Genomic DNA, 19,273 nt, shown 5'->3' on the forward strand with positions numbered 1-19,273 from the left:
TACTCAATACTGCCAGTGACAGGCCTAGTGTGAACCAATAACTATTTACTATTTCCATCTCTAAGGTTGACTGGTTCCTTTTCCCTGGTCACCTGTCACAGTTCAGTGGTAAAAAAAGGACTTGGGAGAGGATTTTGATATGTTTTCAGAGGTGATGGAAGTGCCAAGTGCCAACAGCTGGGCCTGTGTGGGCAACAGTGCTTGTGTCACAATGGCAGCTGCCTCTTTAGGGACAGGATGGCAAAAATGTATGCCTGTGTAGACCGGCCTCCATCCTTCCCCAGCTCTGCTGCCTGTTAACATTCAAGTCAAGCTGGCACCACTCCACTATACCATATATCCTTATATGCATACAGAGCACTAAGGTAGTAGTCTAAATAGAACCCAAGATTTATACTGTATAAGAGAAAGTGTTATGATTGACTTGAAGAGATATAACTCATTCACCTGCTCTAGTACTAAGAGCACACGTTCTTGTTGCGTCGGTGAGGAATAGCTCACTAACTCAATGTGTCAACCATCTGTCAATTTTAGGATATCATTTTTATATGAAAAGAACCCTACATGGTTTTTAAAGGGAGCCAGTGACACCCAGTGGACAGAAGAACCTGCATCTACCTCATGAAGCAAAGTACAATTAACAAAATAGCAAATGCACCATGGATGTGACCTTATGATATAGCTTTATAAGCATTCAACAAACTGATATGCAATCAGTAAAAAGACAAGACATTTGCTTACGGTGTATGTAGAAAATGTATTCAAAACATGTCATATCTATAAAATCGCTCTCAAAAAAAATGGATTCATAACCATTTTTGACAAACATAGATCCTTAATTGAGAAACTTAAGGAATCCTAACCATATCTCTTCTTTTACTGTTGAAGGCACCATAGATGTGCAGTTAGACCATCTCAGACTTTGACGAGTCCGTTGAAGTATTCTTCCAGGATGCCCTCCACCTCCTCCTCTTTGTAGTCTCGCACCTGGAACAGGGACCCGTCAACCGCCCCTCTGATCATGGCAGACAGTGCTGGACATGGGTAGAGAAGCCATATCATACAAGGTCAGTAGGTACAAAAGACTGGAATATGATCAAATCAACATCAAGTTGTGACGGTCTCAAATGTGGGATTGTTTAAAGCTTGCTGTGATATGTGTTATTGAATACATGTGTTATTGTATTATGATAATTTCTCTCAAAGTCAAACTGTAATCTTACATTTTCCAGAGGAGGGCCGGAAAAGACAGAGGATTTTCTTGTGCATGTCCAGGGCCCTTCCCAGCTCATACCCAACTCCAAGAGAGGGCTGTGTCACTTCAGCTATTATCACTGACATAAGAGAAGAGCAATGTTTAGATCGAAACATTGTGTAGTAGCAAACACTACTAACTTGTCTTGCAACATGGGTATAGATTAGTCACTTTCCGCAATGGGTAACTTTTTTAGCAAGAACAAGAGCTAATATTTAAATACTGCAGGAGTAGCATTATACACCTTTGCTATTCTGAAATAAATCGCTTTCAATGAATAGTGACAGAGTAGATGCATATATTATAAACAAGACAACAGACATTTAAATATTTTCATCCTAAGGCAAACTCGTCCTGACTCTTTCTTACCATCAGACATCATAAGCCATTCCATATCTCGGTCATGGATAAATGTATCGCCGTCCTGCACAGCATCCTCACCTAGGACAGTCAAGATGCAAGGTTCAAGTAAATGTTGACGAGTTCATGACCACCACAGTACAAATTCTAGTCAGAATGCAAAAAAAATCGTTTCATAAAACGTAACAGTCCAGCAAACGACAAGCAAGTTGAGCTCATGCTGGTATCCAAATCTACAAATTCGTTACAGGGAAGACACCGTCTGTGGTAAAGAACGTGGCTCACCTTTCTCTGACAGATCACAGTGACTCACGTGCTCCGTCAGAACTTCTCCATATTGCTGTAGTTTCTGCACAATTTTCTGATAAATAACCACATCCTGTCTTCCTCCACGAATACTGCCACAGAAGTAAATTTGCATAGCTTTCCTTTTAGCTTGCTAACTTATAGGTAGGTGTCTGAAAACGTTTTTGATTGAGTCGAGTGAAAATGATGCCTAAAAAATAAATCCAGTGTCCACTAGATAGCACAGGCACAAAGTCAAATGGTTTATATCGTAAAAATGTATTTATTTATTTATTTTTGCTTTTTTGTCTTAATTTAAGGTTAGGACACAAGGTTAGCAATGCGGTTAAGGTTTAAGTTACGGTTAGGGTTAGTTTTAAAATTACATTTTAAGAAGATTCTTCGCAGAAATGGGAGGGGTTTATAACTTTGTGGCTATGGTAACTAGTGATGACCCCACAGTGTGTGATTAGCTAGCCCGTGCATCGTGTCCTTTCGCCTTTTGGCGCCATCTCGTGGCACACATGCTGGCGCCAAAACGCGAACGCGATGACGTCAAATCCGCCTCGATTTCCGTTTCGTTGATTTAGGAACATCGACAGTGACTTGGTGGCCCAAAAACATTGAAGAAAATATAACTGTCAAGGTTAGTGAAATTAGATGTTATTGTTACACACACCGATATATATGTTCAAAAGGTTTGTAATACTCTCACCTCTTGCATGGGGTGTGTCCCTCATTGGGCAGTCTGAATCGATATTCTTTGCTAGCTAGTCGTTTAGCTAAATTGCTAACGTTAGCTAGCTGACGTTGTTAGCTTGCAGGCTATCTACATCAGTTTATTTAGCTATTAGATAACAGCAGGTAGGTAGGTGGAGGTCGGCTACTCTAAACTATATATCTGTCTCCATGTTCGTGCATTATTCGCTTCGTGTCAATGTAGTTAGTTAGCTATAACGTTACCTCGTTAGAAAGTCATTTTATTCGTCACTTTCTTCGTAAACAGCAGGTGTTTACTAACCGTGAAGTGCTTACGGTTAGAGAAAGCAAATACATAAATAATATAAAATAACGAAAAATAATAAATACACAATGAGTTACGATAACTTGGCTATGTACACGGGGTACCAGTGTCGAGTCGATTTTTAACTAGGCAAGCCAGTTAAGAATAAATTATTATTTACAATGACGGCCTACCAACATGCCTCCTGCGGGGACGGGCGCTGGGATTAAAAATAAAATACAAAATATAGGACAAAACACACATTACGACAAGAGGGACAACACTACATAAAAAGAGACCTAAGAAGACAACATATCATTGCAGCAACACATGAAAACATAGCATGGTAGCAGCACAAAACATGGTACAGACAACAGCACAAAGGGCAAGAAGGTAGAGAAGTGCAGGGTTACGAGGTAATAGAGCAAGATATGTACATATATCTAAGAATAAAGTGACTGGACAACAGTATAGATAAAACAGTAGCAGCGTATGTAACTCGTAAAAAGGTCAATGCAGATAGTCCGAGTAGCTGTTTGGTTAACTATGGCTTGTGGATAGAAGCTGCACAGGGTACTTGTTGGTTCCAGAATTGGTGAGCCAGTACCACCATGCAGTAGCAGAGAGAACAGTCAAGGACTTGTGTGTTACAAACTTTAATACAAGCCAAACATCCCTAGTTCCATAATAAACATCCATTGCAAAATGATAAGTCACAGGTAGACAGCAAGTACTGTATATAACTGCTGTGTTGATATGCCATTTCTACCCCTCACTCACGCACTCTCCCCCAGCCAGGGCTTGTGCCTGAGTCCGGCGTCTGTGAATGGAAGTGGAGATAGCATTCGAGATGGGTCCTGAGAGAATCTTACCAAACTCTGAGGAGGAGCTGGGCCAGGAGCGGCCGTCGGATGGTGGAGTGGGCGGGGAGTGGAGTGGAGAGGACATGGAGGAGGGCGGTGTGGGAGATGATGATGAGGAGGATGATGATGGAGGTTACTATTACCAGCCACTAAACCAGGACCCTGATGGACTAAATGCTGCACCTGGAGACCAGCCTGAGGATATGCCCCCAGTAGCAGAGCAACTGCATGAAGTTCAGGAGAGAATAGAGGTATCTAACCCAATGTTCTGAATATGATCTATGCAGTATTTCAATCAGTGTCATGTATTTATCATTTGGACAAAAGTCAGTAAAATGTCAATTGTCATTGCTTGTTGAGACATTGATGAAACTTAATTGATTCCTCCACAGTCAATGGGCTTACATCTTCCCCAGCCCCCTCCCCTAGACAGTGATGAGGAGGAGGAGCCAGAAGGAGCCTCTGCCCTGAGCAGCGCAGCCTCCATCCCCATGGATGAAGGTGAGGATCCAGTCTTGCTTAGTTCATCCACAGTACCCAAACATACAGGGAATGCTCATACAGCCTTAGAACCCGACCATAGCTATTACTACTCCTTTATGGTATTGCTCATTAAGTTGCCATGTAATGCTCACTCTCAATGTAATGCTTTGTACTTATGTCCACTCCTAAAGACCACGTGGAGCTGGTGAAGAGGACCATGGCAGCAGTGGCCCTGCCCTCTCTGGCTATCCCAACCTGGGCTCAGGAGATCTCTGACGACCAATGGAAGGACATGGTCCAACAGACACTCCAGACTCGCCAAAGCTCTGGAGGCCTGATGCTAGAGCGCAAATAAGACTGAATGGGACTCCTTCCCACAGTCTGTCTAACTGTGCCATGCATTTCACCATCACATTTACCTCAGGGGAGTCTGAGCTGAGCTCCTCTGAGCGGGTCATGAGTTCTAGGTGTCTCAAATCTCAATTTCCAATTCCTATTAGATTAAGATATCTCTCCTAAATGTGTTTGATAGGAGCCTCTGGGTACTCACTACTTCTAAGGGCGGCAGGTAGCTAGTAACCGAAAGGTTTCTGGTTCAAACCCCAAGCCGACTAGGTGAAAAGTCTCTGTGCCCTTTGAGCAAGGCACTTAAAACGAATTGCGCCTGTAAGTCACTCTTGATAAGAGCATCTGCTAAATGACTAAAATGTAAACATTTACTTGGTATTTGTAAAGTTTAATGTGAATGAGGTCAAATGAATGAGTATAGTATATTTTTCTCTCAGATCATGCAAACTCTACTGCTTCTGGAAGGAAGAACTTGAATCAGTGTACAGCAGTTTAAAGTATAATGAGGCTCAATGGTTATGACAGGTAAAGCCAATTGGCCTTGAGAACAGAAACACTATGTGAACTAGGAGTTCCCCCACCCTAAGCTTTTTGAAACGTTCCAGTGTACAGTCAAACCACCTTTCCAACACCAGATCGCCTTTGTTATTTTTGGGTGGTGATTACCATATTGCAATACTGTTTAATCATTGTCTTTGTTGAGCATTATATATATATATATATGGGCATCCATAGGAAATGAACAATAATGTCCCTTGTCTCGTAACGTGTTAATTTCCTGGGGACCCAAAGGAGTGCACATTTTAGACACCTGATTCCACTCATATGTTTCTGATGAATGGAATCGGGTGTGTAGTGTTAGGGTAAAAACACAAATGTGCACCCCTTTGGGTCCCCAGGATGATGGATATTGACTTGTTTTGTGTGTGAGGGCAACATATTTCCAAACTCGATGGATGTCAAACATGTCCACTTTATTTTTTGCCTTTTTCTTTTGTTCTGTACATACATGAACATCTGTACAAAATGATTTTCATACTATGTAATGCTCTAACTAATTAAAGTACAACCTATGTACATATGACATGGAAGGCAATTTAAGATTAGTGTCAGAACTGGACAGTGGAGAAGGGAGTGGAGCAAGACCTTTTGGTTCAAAATGTAATCTTCAGTTTGTGTGGCTGCTGGACAAACTAAGCACAGTTCCATGTCATCACTTAACACCCAGCAATGGCATTTAGTGTACAGTAACAATGCTACCCCTTAGCGAGTCTGGAATGTCTCAACAGGTACCTTTTGGAAGCATGGTCAGTAGGAATGTATGTGCCTTGTTCAGTCAGGTAAGAGAACAGTTACATTCATTCTATTATTATGAACTAATATTTTAATTGATATAGAAACGTCTCATGCGCAGCTAACTTTTTCAAACCTCACCAGAAAAATACAATTTAGAGATTGGTTCTTTGGATTTGCCAAATCTTGTCTATCTGAGCCGATGAGATTTGTTCCACGCAGGGTGAGTGTAGAGGTTATCGCTACTTTGAAAACTGAGCACAGTACAAGATACATTTATTTAAGTGTGAGGATAAATGGAAGGAAATTGAGATTATATAATAAACAGCTCCAGATAGCTTGGATTAAGACTGCTCTAACATTATTACTGTCGGGGAGGAAACATTGGCAGCCAACTTTTCACTAAGGAAATCAAATTTTATTTGTCACATGCGCGGAATACAACAGGTGTAGACTTCACTGTGAAATGCTTACTAACAAGCCCTTAACCAACAATGCAGTTCAAGAGATTGCCTGGGTGAGATGACGAGTCACTTTGCCCAGCAGCCATAGAGGGAGTTGTTCCCCACTGTTGGAGTGATTGACAGGAAGCTCAAACAATAGAAGAGACCCTTACAAAGAAATGATGACATCGTACAGCAAGTGGTAAAAAACAAGAGTGGGGGGGGGGTAATTGGGATAAACCTACAGGACAAGGGGTTGCAATCCTAAGCAATATACATTACAATATACCGTAACACAAATATTTGGAACGGTAACCGCAGGCTTTCCTTTTTCCAACATAATTATTGTGCCTAATTAGTGAGGCAAGTATCTTTTTTCATCTGTAGATAGTCCTTTAAGGAGGATGATTTGTGTATGGAAGTGCACAATACAAAGTGCACTTTGCTTGAGCGCTTGAAAGAAACAATAGGACACAATCTACGACAGAGACCTATTGAATCAAGCCGGTTTGGAGGAAGAGAAAACGAAATAGGATTCCCTACACTTAAACTGAAACAACCCTTACCTTTCTACAATGAAGCTGACTCAACAGAGGAGCATTTTCAAGAAACATACACTGAACAAAAATATAAATGCAACGTGTAAAGTGTTAGTCATGTTTCATACTAACAAAAAGCTTATTTCTCTCAAATTTTGTGCACAAATTTGTTTACATCTCTGTTAGTGAGCTTTCTCCTTTGCCAAGATAATCCATCCACCTGAAAGGTGTGGCATATCAAGAAGCTGATTAAACAGCAAGACTATTACACAGGTTCCCCTTGTGCTGGGGACAATAAAAGGCCACTAAAATGTGCAGTTTTGTCACATACTGTCACAGATGTCTTAAATTGAGGGAGCGTGCAATTGGCATGCTGACAGCAGGAATGTTCACCAGAGCTGTTGCCGGAGAATTTCATGTTAATTTCTCTACCATAAGCTGCCTCCAAAGTCATTTTAGAGAATTTGGCAGTACATCCAACCGACCTCACAACCGCAGACCACGTGTATGGCATCGTGTGGGTGAGCGGTTTGCTGATGTCAACGTTGTGAACAGAGTGCCCAATGGTAGCGGTGGGGTTAAGGTATGGGCAGGCATAAGCTACGGACAATGAACACAATTGCATTTTATCGATGGCAATTTTAATGCACAGAGATACTGTGAATAGATCGTGAGGCTCATTGTCGTGCCATTCAACCGCTGCCATCACATCAAGTTTCAGCATGATGATGCACAGCCACATGTCGCAAGGATCTGTACACAAGTCCTGGAAGCTGAAAATGTCCCAGTTCTTCCATGGCCTGCATACCCACCTGAAAATGTCACCCATTGAGCATGTTTGAGATGCTCTGGATTGATGTGTACGACAGCGTGTTCCAGTTCCCGCCAATATCCAGCAATTTTGCACAGCCATTAAAGAGGAGTGGGACAACATTCCACAATCCACAAATCAACAGCATGATCAACTCTATGGGAAGGAGAAGTGTCACGCTGCATGAGACAAATGGTGGTCACACCGATACTGACTGGTTTTCTGATCCACACCCCTACATTTTTTAAAGGTATCTGTGACTAATGGATGCATATCTGTATTCCCAGTCATGTGAAATCCATAGATTAGTGGGCCTAATGAATTTATTTCAATTGACTGATTTCCTTATTTGAACTGTAATTCAGTAAAATCTTTGAAAATGTTACATGTTCCGTTTATATTTTTGTTCAGAATAAATCCACAAAAAAACACAAAAAAAAGAAAGGCAAGAAGAAGGCTAGAGAGGAATAATTAGAGGCTGAGGCGACATTAACCATTGGGCCAGAAACATTAATAAACATATTAACATGAATTTGACGGAAGGAATGGATGAGTTGGGATAACAATCATGGCAGTCAAGAGTCTGTAGACAGAGCAAGAAGGTTATCTTTGAGAAAACGATGGACTAATTCTGCACCAGTTAATGGTTGCTTTTCCTAAAGACCAACCTCTTGAGGACAATATTAACCTGACATTCTATCTAACGGAATTATTTTCGGAGGTTTCTTTTTGACACAGTGACATGATTTGTTTTTGAGCTACACCTCTAATTATAAAAAATACAAGAAACATTTTACAGTTCTATTACAAGTTGAGACATTTGTCAACTCATTCTCTTGTATGGACAATTGCTAGTATATCACGTTTTTTTTTTTATCTTTAAGTGCTTTTCAAAAGCCAGTTTTGTGAACTACAAAACGCTGTCAAAAACAGATCAAAACAAAAACACAAACCTACACTTATTCATGTGAGCAGCTAGGTCTGAACTAAAGTTATTGTTTTTTCATGGATTCTGAAATAAACCAATCATCAGGATTACAATCATGTTATTAGCATATGACTAATCAACAGGGAAAATGCAATTCAACAGACGGTGTAAGGCCATGATTTTACTCTGCAAAGAGGTGACGAAGATACAATTACAGTACTAAAACGTGAGCAAAACAGTCTGATGGAAGAGACTGACATAGAGTAAATAATTAAATTAAGATAAAGTCAGCCATCTTGATTCCTAGTGCTCTCTCATTTTATTTAATTGCCTTGTCTAAGTTTTAGTGCTGAACGATTAGTGCTTTTTGAGGTTGGTTTGGTTATGAAAAAATAATCACGGTTTAAATGCTCTATGCATTATGTGGGTTGTTGTGCTAAGCGATTAACCAACATTTCATTTTTTTCTCTCCGGTTATTAATCAACTAATTGACCGGCATCAGTTCAATTATAGTTCTTTGTGAGCCCAACGCACCGTTTCTCTAGTGGGAAATCAAATAATTCACGAGAGAACTCAAGTCAAGAACTATATGGGACGCTGGGATGAAGGGAGTTGTAGTTTTCCTTAAGCAAATGTTCAACCTAGTTCATTGCAGAAACGTGGTAATTAACTACAATAACCACAATCCATTGCACCTGTTTATCTCAGCTCGGACAGAGACGGATCAGAGAGGAAGAGGCGGAATGAAAGGTTTCACTGTCGCCAAAATCTGCCCAATATTTTGAACAAACGCTTGTCGTCTGCTTTCCCGCCTTTGGGACAATGACATTGTTAGGGTGGCGACATGAACATCTCGTCATTATATACAGATCTCTGGACGGATACACTTTTACAGATACACTTTTAAGAGAGAGGAATGTACAGAACAAAACAATGAGAGGGACAGAGACAGTTCGTAAAAGTATGCTTTATCTACTTTGAAGAACTAGTAAAAAAAAATATTTTGCCATTCAGCTCTGAAGCATACTTTAGGCAGGCTAGCTAAATAAGATGATTGAAGAGAGTACAGTATGGGGAGCACATAGATAACACTAGATGGCTTGGCTGGCTGACTGCTACTGCCTGAGCAGAGATGAGATGATGACTCTAAGGAATGAAAAATAATAAAGTAATCCAATAAAAACTGAAATATTTTATTATTTAATAGAAATGTCCTATTTTTTATTGATGTCGAGACACTGGAATATTTTCAATGTTTTGGCAATTTAATGTTTGGAATTTACATCAAAAAGCTCTAAAATCATTGCAATGTAATTATTTCATAATGAATTTAATATTTAAATAAATAATCGAAACCGAAATTGAAAACCGTGATTACTTTTTAATATTCGAACCGACCTCAAAAATCACTAATCCTCAGAACTAGTTTGTTGAATGCTGTAACACAGAATAAAAATCATTAATAAAAGTCCCATGATGGCAATGACTGCCAAGTGCTGCTTATCACTTATTAACCATAATTTATTCACATTACTTTAATAAATTATTTCAGTTGTGTATATTACATTTGTTTTATTTGATTACTTTATTATTTCATTCTAAGTCATAATCTCATCCCTATAGAGAGAGCTATGCTGTCTGACAAAATTAATATTTTAATAGTTCTTCAAAGTAAATAAGGCATACTTTTATGACTGCTGAATACCAACTATCAATTACTTAGATCATGTATTTTCAGTGAATTATGGTCATTGTAGGTAATTACCACATTTTCCATGCTAAACTATGTAGAATACTGGCCAGTTGGCAACTACAACTCCCTACCATATCGTACAGTCTGGGCTTGATCTGATTTCTCTAGAAAAACTACACACTGAGCTTACAGAAAAAAATAGAAAGAAATGGAATTCAAATAATGGAACCGACATCGGTCAATTAGTTGCTTAAAAAACATTTTGGTTAATAGCTCAGCACTACTAAATTGTATTGTAAGCTTTGTGTCACAGACTTCGCTTCCTCAACATTTACTATGTTGCCTGGGCATGACCTGACATCTAGGGGTTTTTACAGAGCAGAACCACTACTTTCACTAGACTTCCAGCTAGACTAAAGCATGGCCTCATCATCCACCAAACCATTCAGATTACCTACACCCTCTCACTCCAGGCAAGCTAGCAAGAGAATCAATCACAATCTACTGCCCTCTATAGGTAATGCTGGGTTCCAAAAAGGAAACAAAGAAACATGCTTCACGGATGCTTACACTTAATACTACTGTTGTGTTATTGTTGTCCTTGTGCAACGTAATGAACGGCCCACTGTAGTCAAGTATGTATGCATTTCTGTGCAAGCTGGAACTATTGTAGGCCTGTATGTTCCTATATGTGCGCATATGTGTGTTCTTGTCCGTCTCTGTGATGGCCCTGGTTTTCTGCAGATGGGGATCTCCGGCAGAGATGAAGGAGTGGAGGGGGAGGAGAAGCGGAGGAGAAGGGGGGGGGGTAAAGCAGGTGACTGGTTGGATGCGACACGGGGGGGGGTTAGGTGCAGGGGGTGCCACTGCTCCCTGGTCAGAGGGCCTCCTCGTTGGCCGTCAGGTACTCCTCCGCTCTCTTGTGCTGCTCCAGGGCTTTTATAGTGTACACGTCCTGCGGCAGCTCCGACTTCCTCCGGATCATCACCTTGTCTTTCTTGATGTCCTTCATCCCCTATGGAAGTTTATAGAACAAAGTGTTCAAGACCATATCCAATACAGTAATGAAATGTCTCGAATGGACAGACATGGTCTGGTGAATTCATAAACTGACATGATTTGGTTGAGGAATACATTTAAAAACTTTAAAAACATAGAAAGATGAAAAGAAGAAATAAAGAAGAAGAAATAAACGTGAAAAATCAACAGAACAGCGCTGTTTTTTCTTAATCCATTGATTAGTTGGTAGGTGTATTAATACTATCCTGAACGACAGCCTGCAGGTGGGCGTACAGTATGTGGTACGGGTGGTGTGAGTACATACCTGTGATTCAACAAATGAAGGCCTTGACGATTCATTGATTAGTAGGTGTGTTAGTAAGTGATTAGGCTGGAAAAACAGCCTGCAGGTGGGCGTATGTAGGCTAGACAGAGCAGTGTACCTGTGAGTGTGCTGGTAGTTGTACCTGTGTGGCCTCTGTCTCGACAGTCTTCTTCAGCAGCTGAATGTCCTCAGCAGTTGGCGTCTCCGTCTCCATGGAGTACAAGGGCATCCCTCCCGGACTCTCATTGTACATCATGTACTGGAAGATTACAGACACAAATTAGTTGTATCTGGTCTGGATACGGCCTGTGAAATACACCCACGAATGTACCAAGAGCAACATCAGACAGCCCATTGAATTCAGTAAGAAAAGAGGCAGACCTCTTCTTGTGGGTGGAGACCAGGTCGGAGGTTGGCAACCTGCAGAGAAAGTATAAGTTACACCATGGCTACATTCACTGAAGCACAATTCCTCTTAATTAAAACTTCAGCTATTTGTGCCTGAGCGCTTGGAGCTGGGAATCAGTCATGAGAGATGATCAACGGTGATAATTAGATGTGTCTGGAACAAAAGGACTTTACAAAGTCTAATTAATTAAAGCATGACCCTGTTTAAAACCCAAAGATCCCTGCCTACACATCTTAATGTGCAGACAATTTCACACGCAACCATAGCAACATAATTGCTGAGGACTGAGGAGTTTCTCCCCCTTTTGGTTGCTTTTTACCCCCTTTTTCTCCCCAATTTCGATGTTGTCTCATCGCTGCAACTCTCCAACGGGCTCGGGAGGCAAAAGTCAAGTCATGCGTCCTCTGAAACATGACCCGCCAAACCGCGCTTCTTAACACCCGCCTGCTTAACCCGGAAGCCAGATGCACCAATGTGTCGGAGGAAACACTGTTCAACTGATGATCGGAAGTCAGCCTGCAGGTGCCCGGCCCACCACAAGGAGTCACTTAGAGCGCGATGAGCCAAGTAAATAAAGCCGCTAAATTAGTAAACAACTCCCCTCACATGTTTGTCTAGGTCAAAAATCCACAGACACTAGGACCTCCATGGAATGAGTTTGACACCCCTGATATAGGGCCTTGAAACTCAACTCTGGACTTCGAAGCCACTGCTTGTTTTCATTGTTCCCCTCCAATCACGGACTGATTTAGACCTGGAACACCAGGTGAGTGCAATTTATTTTAAGATGGTTTCTGTTCTGAGTTTGAAGGCTCTATATTAACTTGTCCATTCCCTTAGTGTGATTATTTAACCTTGCTTAAATAAGAAATGTTTTTATGGTGAGCGAGTGTGGCGCCTTTTCCTTTGCAATGATGATTAAATTTTTTGGTTGCACCTCGACTTACGTTGGTTGAGCACCCTTCTCTACTTCTTTCCAAAATACATGACCCTAAACATTATGGGATGCTAATTGCTTAATTAACTCCGGAACAACGCTTGTGTGAAAGCACCTACTTTCAATATACTTTGTATCTCTCATTTACTCAAGTGTTTCCATTATTTTGGCAGTTACCTGTATTTGCAGGATCAGAACAACAGACAGGATGTGTGTTGCTAGGGGCCATTCATTTGATACTACATACAGTACACTTTTTGGGGGCAAATCCAATTATGCACTGTCCATCTACAAATGTGTATATGGAAATAAATTGCAGTGTCTCATTTCCTGAGCCTACTCCCTAGAACAACGTGATGCGAATGTTCCACAATGCATGGGGATAGGGTAGTGGTGTTTTTGACATCTTGCCATAGGGATCACCTGTGGGTTATGCTTGGCCAGCTCCTCTATCTTGTGCCAGACCTCCTCACGCTCCTTCAGCTTGCACTTCTCTCTGAAAACACATCAGCAACAACAAAAACTACAGAGTTGGGGCCAACCAGGAAATCAGCTGGCTTGGCATTTTACTGTGCTTTGAGGGAGAGGATCAATAATTCCAGATGGGAATAAAGGAAGGTGCTGATTTATTAGAAGACCATGCAGATGTCCTCTTTGAACATGCCCAGTGGACTCACTTCTGTTTCTCAGCCTTGTACTGCTGGGTGCAGTCATCAAACAGCTTCTGGTTCATCTCCATGAAGAGCTTCAGGGCGTTGTAGATCAGCCCATGGATTGTCCTGAAGAGAGGAAGGCCATGTAACACAATGCAATATGTGCAAGTTAACATACAATGAATCATTGAAATGCATATTTCAGAGAGTGCTGTACATCAAATGTTTTGACGGATTATATTCAAAAGGATCCAGCGTCCTATTTTCAGGGGGAGAAAAATATTTCTGCACTATTGCAAATTGTATTTTCTTCCTTTACAACAATTCATAGGTTTCTTCTCTCAAATGTGAACCCAGGGTCCTAATAGCCAGGCTTGTTTTGGATGCACGCAAGTTCAGCAGGAGCATTGATCTTTCAATTGACTTGGCTGCAGGGGTCGTACTTGTTCCAGTGGCTCTTGGAGTTCTTGTAGAGAGCAGGGAACATGATGGGGAGGATCTTGGCTGCGTTGTCGCTGATCAGGCTCATAATGTACTCGTTGTTCCAGTAGTACAGCGCCCTCTCTGCCACCTTGAGAGCACAACACAGGAGGCAATCAGAGACAATACACCCCTTGTCATCTAAGTGGTCTTCTTCTATTGTGGGTATTGTATAGTTCCTGTTCATTACATAATATCGCACTCGTTTCTAATACTAATTACTTTCAATTGACATGACAAGTTATTTTTCCTTCCTGAAGGCAATTTTATATTCTGTTATGTTTGGGGCAGTGAAGCAGAATGAGTAAACACAGTAGTGTGAGTGAGCTTGAGGCAGGCGTAGTGTACCTGGAAGTGTGGACTGGACACACACTTGGCCAGCTGTCTGAACAGCGGCTCCATGATCTTGACGAACTCAGAGGGCTCGATGACGTCCAGGATCTCCTCCAGCTCGTTGAGGAACATCACCTCTTTGGGGCTGTGGGTCTTAGGCCAGAACTTCAACAGGCCCATGATCACCTCAGGGTCAAATCATTAACACAAAATTAACATTCAACGCCCACAACAGCAAAAAATCGATGTTTTTGCACCTCCACTGAACATTTTCATAATCCATATATTTTTAGCTAGTTTGGATGAAAAAAAAAACATATCTAACCATTAATAAATGGTATAATTGCGTGATGTGATGCATTTTGCAACCCCACTCCCCCGTCGCACCAAGATGAATGGTTTTGCCCACTAAAGTTTTGCTTCACTACACGCTCCACTGCTTTGATTGGTGCAGCTAGAAACCACAAGTGTCTATCCTATAATGAAAAAGGCACCCGTGAAAAATTATTCAAGGAACTTGTTTATCTGTTTTGTTGTGCTGTCGTTACATTTAGTATTGGTGTTTTAGTGTTTCGTGTCCGATGCTGATATCATTTGCGGCGTGCATCATGAGCAAAGTCATTGTAGCCTATCATTTCACTTCACCTGTGAGAACCAAGAGCACGGGCTGACTTGGCTTTGAGGTACCGCAGCCGGAAAGCTTATCAACAGCCCAACAAAGGTTTTCACCGTGTCCAATACAACGTAGAAAAATACATCTCTAGCCCAAACCATTCAATAGATATTGCCAGAGCTTCATCTTATTCTTTCTAACAATTTCTAATGCTTCTGACAAATTCAGCTCCAGAACCAACCATAGCCTAGCCAGCTGGATCATTTTTTGAAAATGTGTAGTAAAACCCCCCCAGCAAAAACAGATAACATTAGCTAGCTAGTTAAGGTTAACTGTTAAGGTCTGTGACCGTCAGTGCCCTATTTGTTGTTGTTTCTCCACTCCATGTGGAAATCATCACGACGTTCCCACCCCCAATTCGTGAATATGTATATATTAGGAGCCTACGTCATTCTTCTGAGGTGGAACCAAATCCAAGCATTTTCTAGGACAGGAATTACGTCAAAATAGGGGTGGCAACTTCCTCTAGAGGGCCCTTTCACTGTGTGATGAGTATTAAACTCACCGGTTCAGTTAGACTGCTGTCCTTTTCCAAGAACTGCACAACGCAATATGCCAGCTGTGGAGAGATAAAGAGAGAGACAAGTCGTATAAGTAAGAGCATATCAGCAGGAACTTAAATGAGAGGCACGTCTGAGCCTCATGCTGTGTGGGGGGGGGGGGCCTTTCAGAGCACTGCGATACCTGGGGGTGGTAGACGCTGAGTGACTTCACTTTGTGAAGCGGCAGCAGCCCTCGGATCAGGAACATTTTGTGCTCCTCTTTCAATGGCAGGGCAAAGCCGTTGATTATGCTGGGGATGAGGGACAAGGGAAGATTGGTTTGAGATGAATGGTAAAAGAGCATGTGTTGAGGGGATAGTACACTGTGCAGTGTGCACTCACCTTCCTAAGATTTCTAAGAGCTCTGCGATTCCATTGTGATGCTCCGTTTCATATATAAACCTGCAATATGAGACCAGACCAAGGTCAACTATCGATTACAATTACACAGATAACAGATATACTGACACATCTTCTTACATACATCAAACACAACCTCAACATTTGACAACCTTGCAGTTTTTTCTTTGTTGTGGTTACATATCGATCCTCCCAAGAACAGACAGACTCACTCAATCACACTCTGTGAATAGATTTCAAATGGTGAGAAATGTTGCTGCTTGCAAGACAGACGCATAGAAACAGAATAACTAGAACGGGCATCTCCCCAATCAAGTCAGCATCCTGTGTTAGGTGGACCGGCAGCCACATTGGGTGTACCTGTAATTCTATTTCTATGGACAGACATAACTGGTGTAAAAGCCATATCTCACCTGTAGAATATGTTGTTGATCTGTCTGCGGATGTAGGCCCGGAGGCCCAGGAACTTGCCGTAGATCCTGTGGAGGATGGTCTTCAGGAAGTCCCGCTCCCTGGGGTCTTCACTGTCAAACAGCTCCAGGAGCTGTGGGGGTGGAGTAGGGACATGATCAGGCATATGCGTTCAAGAAACTAGCACTACTCAATAAAATAGATACAAATGGGACACTTGCAATTGTGGAGGCAAAACATTTTTCAATCAGGCAAAGGTAGAAAATATACTATTCGTCAGACAAATAGTCCATTCACTGATACACAAAAATGTTCCTGAACATGTAGCACATAGTATTAAGTGGTGCGGTGAAAACAAAATTACACTGCCATGAAATTTGATAGAGGCTGGATTTTGCCATAACATAATGCAAGGCCATGTGTGTTTGGAGCCCAGGCCAGCACTCAGAAAGTGAGTAGGCTGACTCAAGTCCTTAACATTCATTCCCAGCAGCGGTGGATGGGAAGCATCATGTGGTGAGATGGAGCAGAGTGATCCCTGCTAATTCCCTCTCAGCTCTCATGTCTCTCTACTGTGTGGGTGGGAGACGGAAGCTGGCCAAGGTATGAGTGAACACACACACACACAGCATAATTCCCCAACTGCCTGGGCGCCAGGATATTACACATACTGCCAATTAAATATTTTAACAGCTCAGCAGTTACAGGAGTGAAGTTTGTGTTTTGTTGGAGGAGAGGGATACTTACAGACAGTACAAACTTTTGGTCAATGTATTTTTTAGCGACATTAGGCTGGAAATCAGGGGACTCCAGGAATCGTAAGAAGAATTCATACACCAGCTAGAGGGAAGAAAAAGAAGACATTGAGATAAAAGGTTGGTGTGATTTGAGGCTGAAAATACTGAAGGGGGGAAAAAAAGTCTAAAAAATGATAGTCTAACGCTTACACTCACATGTGCACGCACACACACGTTACCTGTAGGTGTGGCCAGGCAGCCTCCAGTGTGGGCTCGTCCTCCTCTGGGTCAAACTCAGCCCCTGTGGGGTTGGAGGATGGTGGTAGGGTCCTGAACAAGTTGATTGAAAACTGAACAGGGCAGAGGAGAGATGTCAATCAACATGGCAACAATCAACAACTCTAAAGCTGCCATCCGATTGTAAATGTTAGGAAAACACAGCACAGCCCATCTGATAATCTGATACCACACAAAAGGAACAACTTTCATAAGATCAGAGCACAGTGTGCCCTGGCCTCCTCTGCCTACCAATGAAAAAGGCCCTAGTAAGGTCAGTTTATAAGGTAACCCTGGTAACTCTTGTTTAAAGGCTGTTTAGGTTAGCCCTGCTAACACTACCACTGGGAGAGCTGCAGTTGAGCAGCATCCCTCTGCCTGCATGCCTGCAGCTGACGCAACGCTTCCCCAGCACCTGCTTCTTGTCTCGGCCTGAGGATGCCGCAGCACAGAGCCCCTTCGGCACTGAGGAGAGAGAGAGAGGCTGGAAATAGCCTGCCTGGCTCCACAGCTCCATTGCCCAACCTCAGCCTCATTACAGAACACTGGGAGAGGGAGAGACGACAGCAGAAAGGGAACAGGAGGTGGTAGTTTTGAAAGAGGGACAGTGATGGACAGCGGGGAAGGGAAAGATATACAGTGGGATGGGGAGAGAGGAAGGAGGGGCGAGGGAGAGAGAAAGGGAGGATGTAGGAGGAAGAAGGGGAACGATATACAGAGGGGGAGATCCACATGAGGCCAGTGTTGCGGTGCATGGCCAACAATTCAGAGATGCTCAACGGAAGAGCAGATGTATGGGCTATAATTTGTGATGGATAATTGCTCAACATTTCCCAGTGCACGCTTATTACTCGTTGAGCACGATGCTCAAATTTGTCACAAGCGGAGGGGGAGAGAATGACCCGGGGGGGAGGAGAGAGAGAAAGAAGAGGGTGAAATAATATCCCGGGGGGAGGAGAGAGGGAGGGAGTACCTCAGAGGAGAGAAGAGAGGGAGAGTACAACAAGGGGAGGAGGGACAGAATTCCCCAGGAAGTAAGATATAGGGGGAAGAGAGAGGCAGATAATAGCCCTGTGGGGAAAAGAGACGTAAAAGAGCAGCTTCCAGGGGGATTTGGCTCGATCTGACTTATCACTGACATAAATAACGACCTTTGGGTGCTCCTCAAGGGTTTGATGCTGATTCTCTCACCCTACTGTGCTGGGTGGAATCCTGAGCCAGGCTAAGCTGAAGTCATTATTGAACACAGAGTCAGGATGTGGCATACTGAGGTGACAGGGGGGCCTTGACAGCATGTTAACACCCACAACCTTTCCTTGAACATGGTGATTAAATACAGGCCCAAAACCTTCCACACTTTGTCAGGGTTTATGTACAGTAGGTGCATGGATCTCTTTTTACCATGATCACACCCTCTGGGTAGATGGACTCGGTGACCACATCGCGGTTGTGCGTGATGTACTCCACCATCTCATTCAGGCCAGCACGCTTCACCTCCTTGTACTTCAGGTCGCTCAGAGGGTCCGTGACAAAGTCAAAGAGCACACAGCACTGCCGCAGCTTCTGCACAAACAGCTCCTCCCGGTCAATAAGGGGCGCATCTGAGGAGGAGAAAGGATGGGAAGATCAATGATATGCTGTATGTCTAGATTAGGACTCTCCAACCCTGTTCATGGAGAGATACCTTCCTATAGGTTTTAACTCCAACCCTGTTCCTGGAGAGATACCTTCCTATAGGTTTTAACTCCAACCTTGTTCCTGGAGGGATACCTTCCTAAAGGTTAAATCCAACCCTGTTCCTGGAGAGATACCCTCCTATAGGTTAACTCCAAC

The 19,273-nt window shown here is 42.5% G+C and overlaps 3 protein-coding genes across 5 annotated transcripts in view; 1 reads left to right on the forward strand and 2 right to left on the reverse strand.

Moving 5' to 3' along the window:
• Nucleotides 1-664: 664 nt before the first annotated feature.
• On the reverse strand, nucleotides 665-2,329 carry dnph1 (2'-deoxynucleoside 5'-phosphate N-hydrolase 1). The gene is made up of 4 exons (XM_021608693.2): nucleotides 1,901-2,329; nucleotides 1,625-1,696; nucleotides 1,224-1,334; nucleotides 665-1,034 (listed from the first exon to the last, which is right to left on the reverse strand). Exons 1-4 carry the CDS (start codon nucleotides 2,034-2,036, stop codon nucleotides 916-918), a joined length of 438 nt encoding a protein of 145 aa, XP_021464368.1. The 5' UTR covers nucleotides 2,037-2,329; the 3' UTR covers nucleotides 665-915.
• A 60-nt stretch (nucleotides 2,330-2,389) lies between these two features.
• mea1 (male-enhanced antigen 1) lies at nucleotides 2,390-5,688 on the forward strand. Of its 2 annotated transcripts, none has more exons than XM_021608674.2 (4): nucleotides 2,390-2,546; nucleotides 3,698-4,017; nucleotides 4,159-4,267; nucleotides 4,441-5,688. In XM_021608674.2, the coding sequence occupies exons 2-4, from the start codon at nucleotides 3,730-3,732 to the stop codon at nucleotides 4,602-4,604; spliced, it is 561 nt and encodes a 186-aa protein (XP_021464349.1). In that variant the 5' UTR covers nucleotides 2,390-2,546; nucleotides 3,698-3,729; the 3' UTR covers nucleotides 4,605-5,688. The 2 variants fall into 2 exon arrangements, with proteins under 2 accessions (XP_021464349.1, XP_021464357.1); XM_021608682.2 differs by having other exon boundaries at nucleotides 2,412-2,546; nucleotides 3,702-4,017.
• Nucleotides 5,689-9,215: 3,527 nt separating this feature from the next.
• Nucleotides 9,216-19,273, reverse strand: part of LOC110527436 (serine/threonine-protein phosphatase 2A 56 kDa regulatory subunit delta isoform) — a 44,983-nt gene continuing 34,925 nt past the window's right edge. Inside the window, exons 4-17 of one of the 2 annotated variants that reach the window (XM_021608714.2) lie at nucleotides 18,842-19,041; nucleotides 17,404-17,514; nucleotides 17,175-17,267; nucleotides 16,430-16,560; nucleotides 15,999-16,058; nucleotides 15,799-15,907; nucleotides 15,620-15,673; nucleotides 14,457-14,627; nucleotides 14,072-14,199; nucleotides 13,653-13,754; nucleotides 13,399-13,471; nucleotides 12,011-12,049; nucleotides 11,772-11,888; nucleotides 9,216-11,320 (exon numbers count right to left, since the gene is read on the reverse strand). In XM_021608714.2, the coding sequence (XP_021464389.2) occupies nucleotides 11,183-11,320; nucleotides 11,772-11,888; nucleotides 12,011-12,049; nucleotides 13,399-13,471; nucleotides 13,653-13,754; nucleotides 14,072-14,199; nucleotides 14,457-14,627; nucleotides 15,620-15,673; nucleotides 15,799-15,907; nucleotides 15,999-16,058; nucleotides 16,430-16,560; nucleotides 17,175-17,267; nucleotides 17,404-17,514; nucleotides 18,842-19,041 (1,526 nt within the window). In that variant the 3' untranslated portion in view covers nucleotides 9,216-11,182. Of the gene's footprint in view, nucleotides 11,321-11,747; nucleotides 11,889-12,010; nucleotides 12,050-13,398; nucleotides 13,472-13,652; nucleotides 13,755-14,071; nucleotides 14,200-14,456; nucleotides 14,628-15,619; nucleotides 15,674-15,798; nucleotides 15,908-15,998; nucleotides 16,059-16,429; nucleotides 16,561-17,174; nucleotides 17,268-17,403; nucleotides 17,515-18,841; nucleotides 19,042-19,273 lie in introns of both variants that reach the window. The other variant, XM_021608706.2, reaches the window with a different exon arrangement.

Source organism: Oncorhynchus mykiss, chromosome 1 (assembly GCF_013265735.2).
Source record: "Oncorhynchus mykiss isolate Arlee chromosome 1, USDA_OmykA_1.1, whole genome shotgun sequence".
NCBI lineage: Eukaryota > Metazoa > Chordata > Actinopteri > Salmoniformes > Salmonidae > Oncorhynchus > Oncorhynchus mykiss.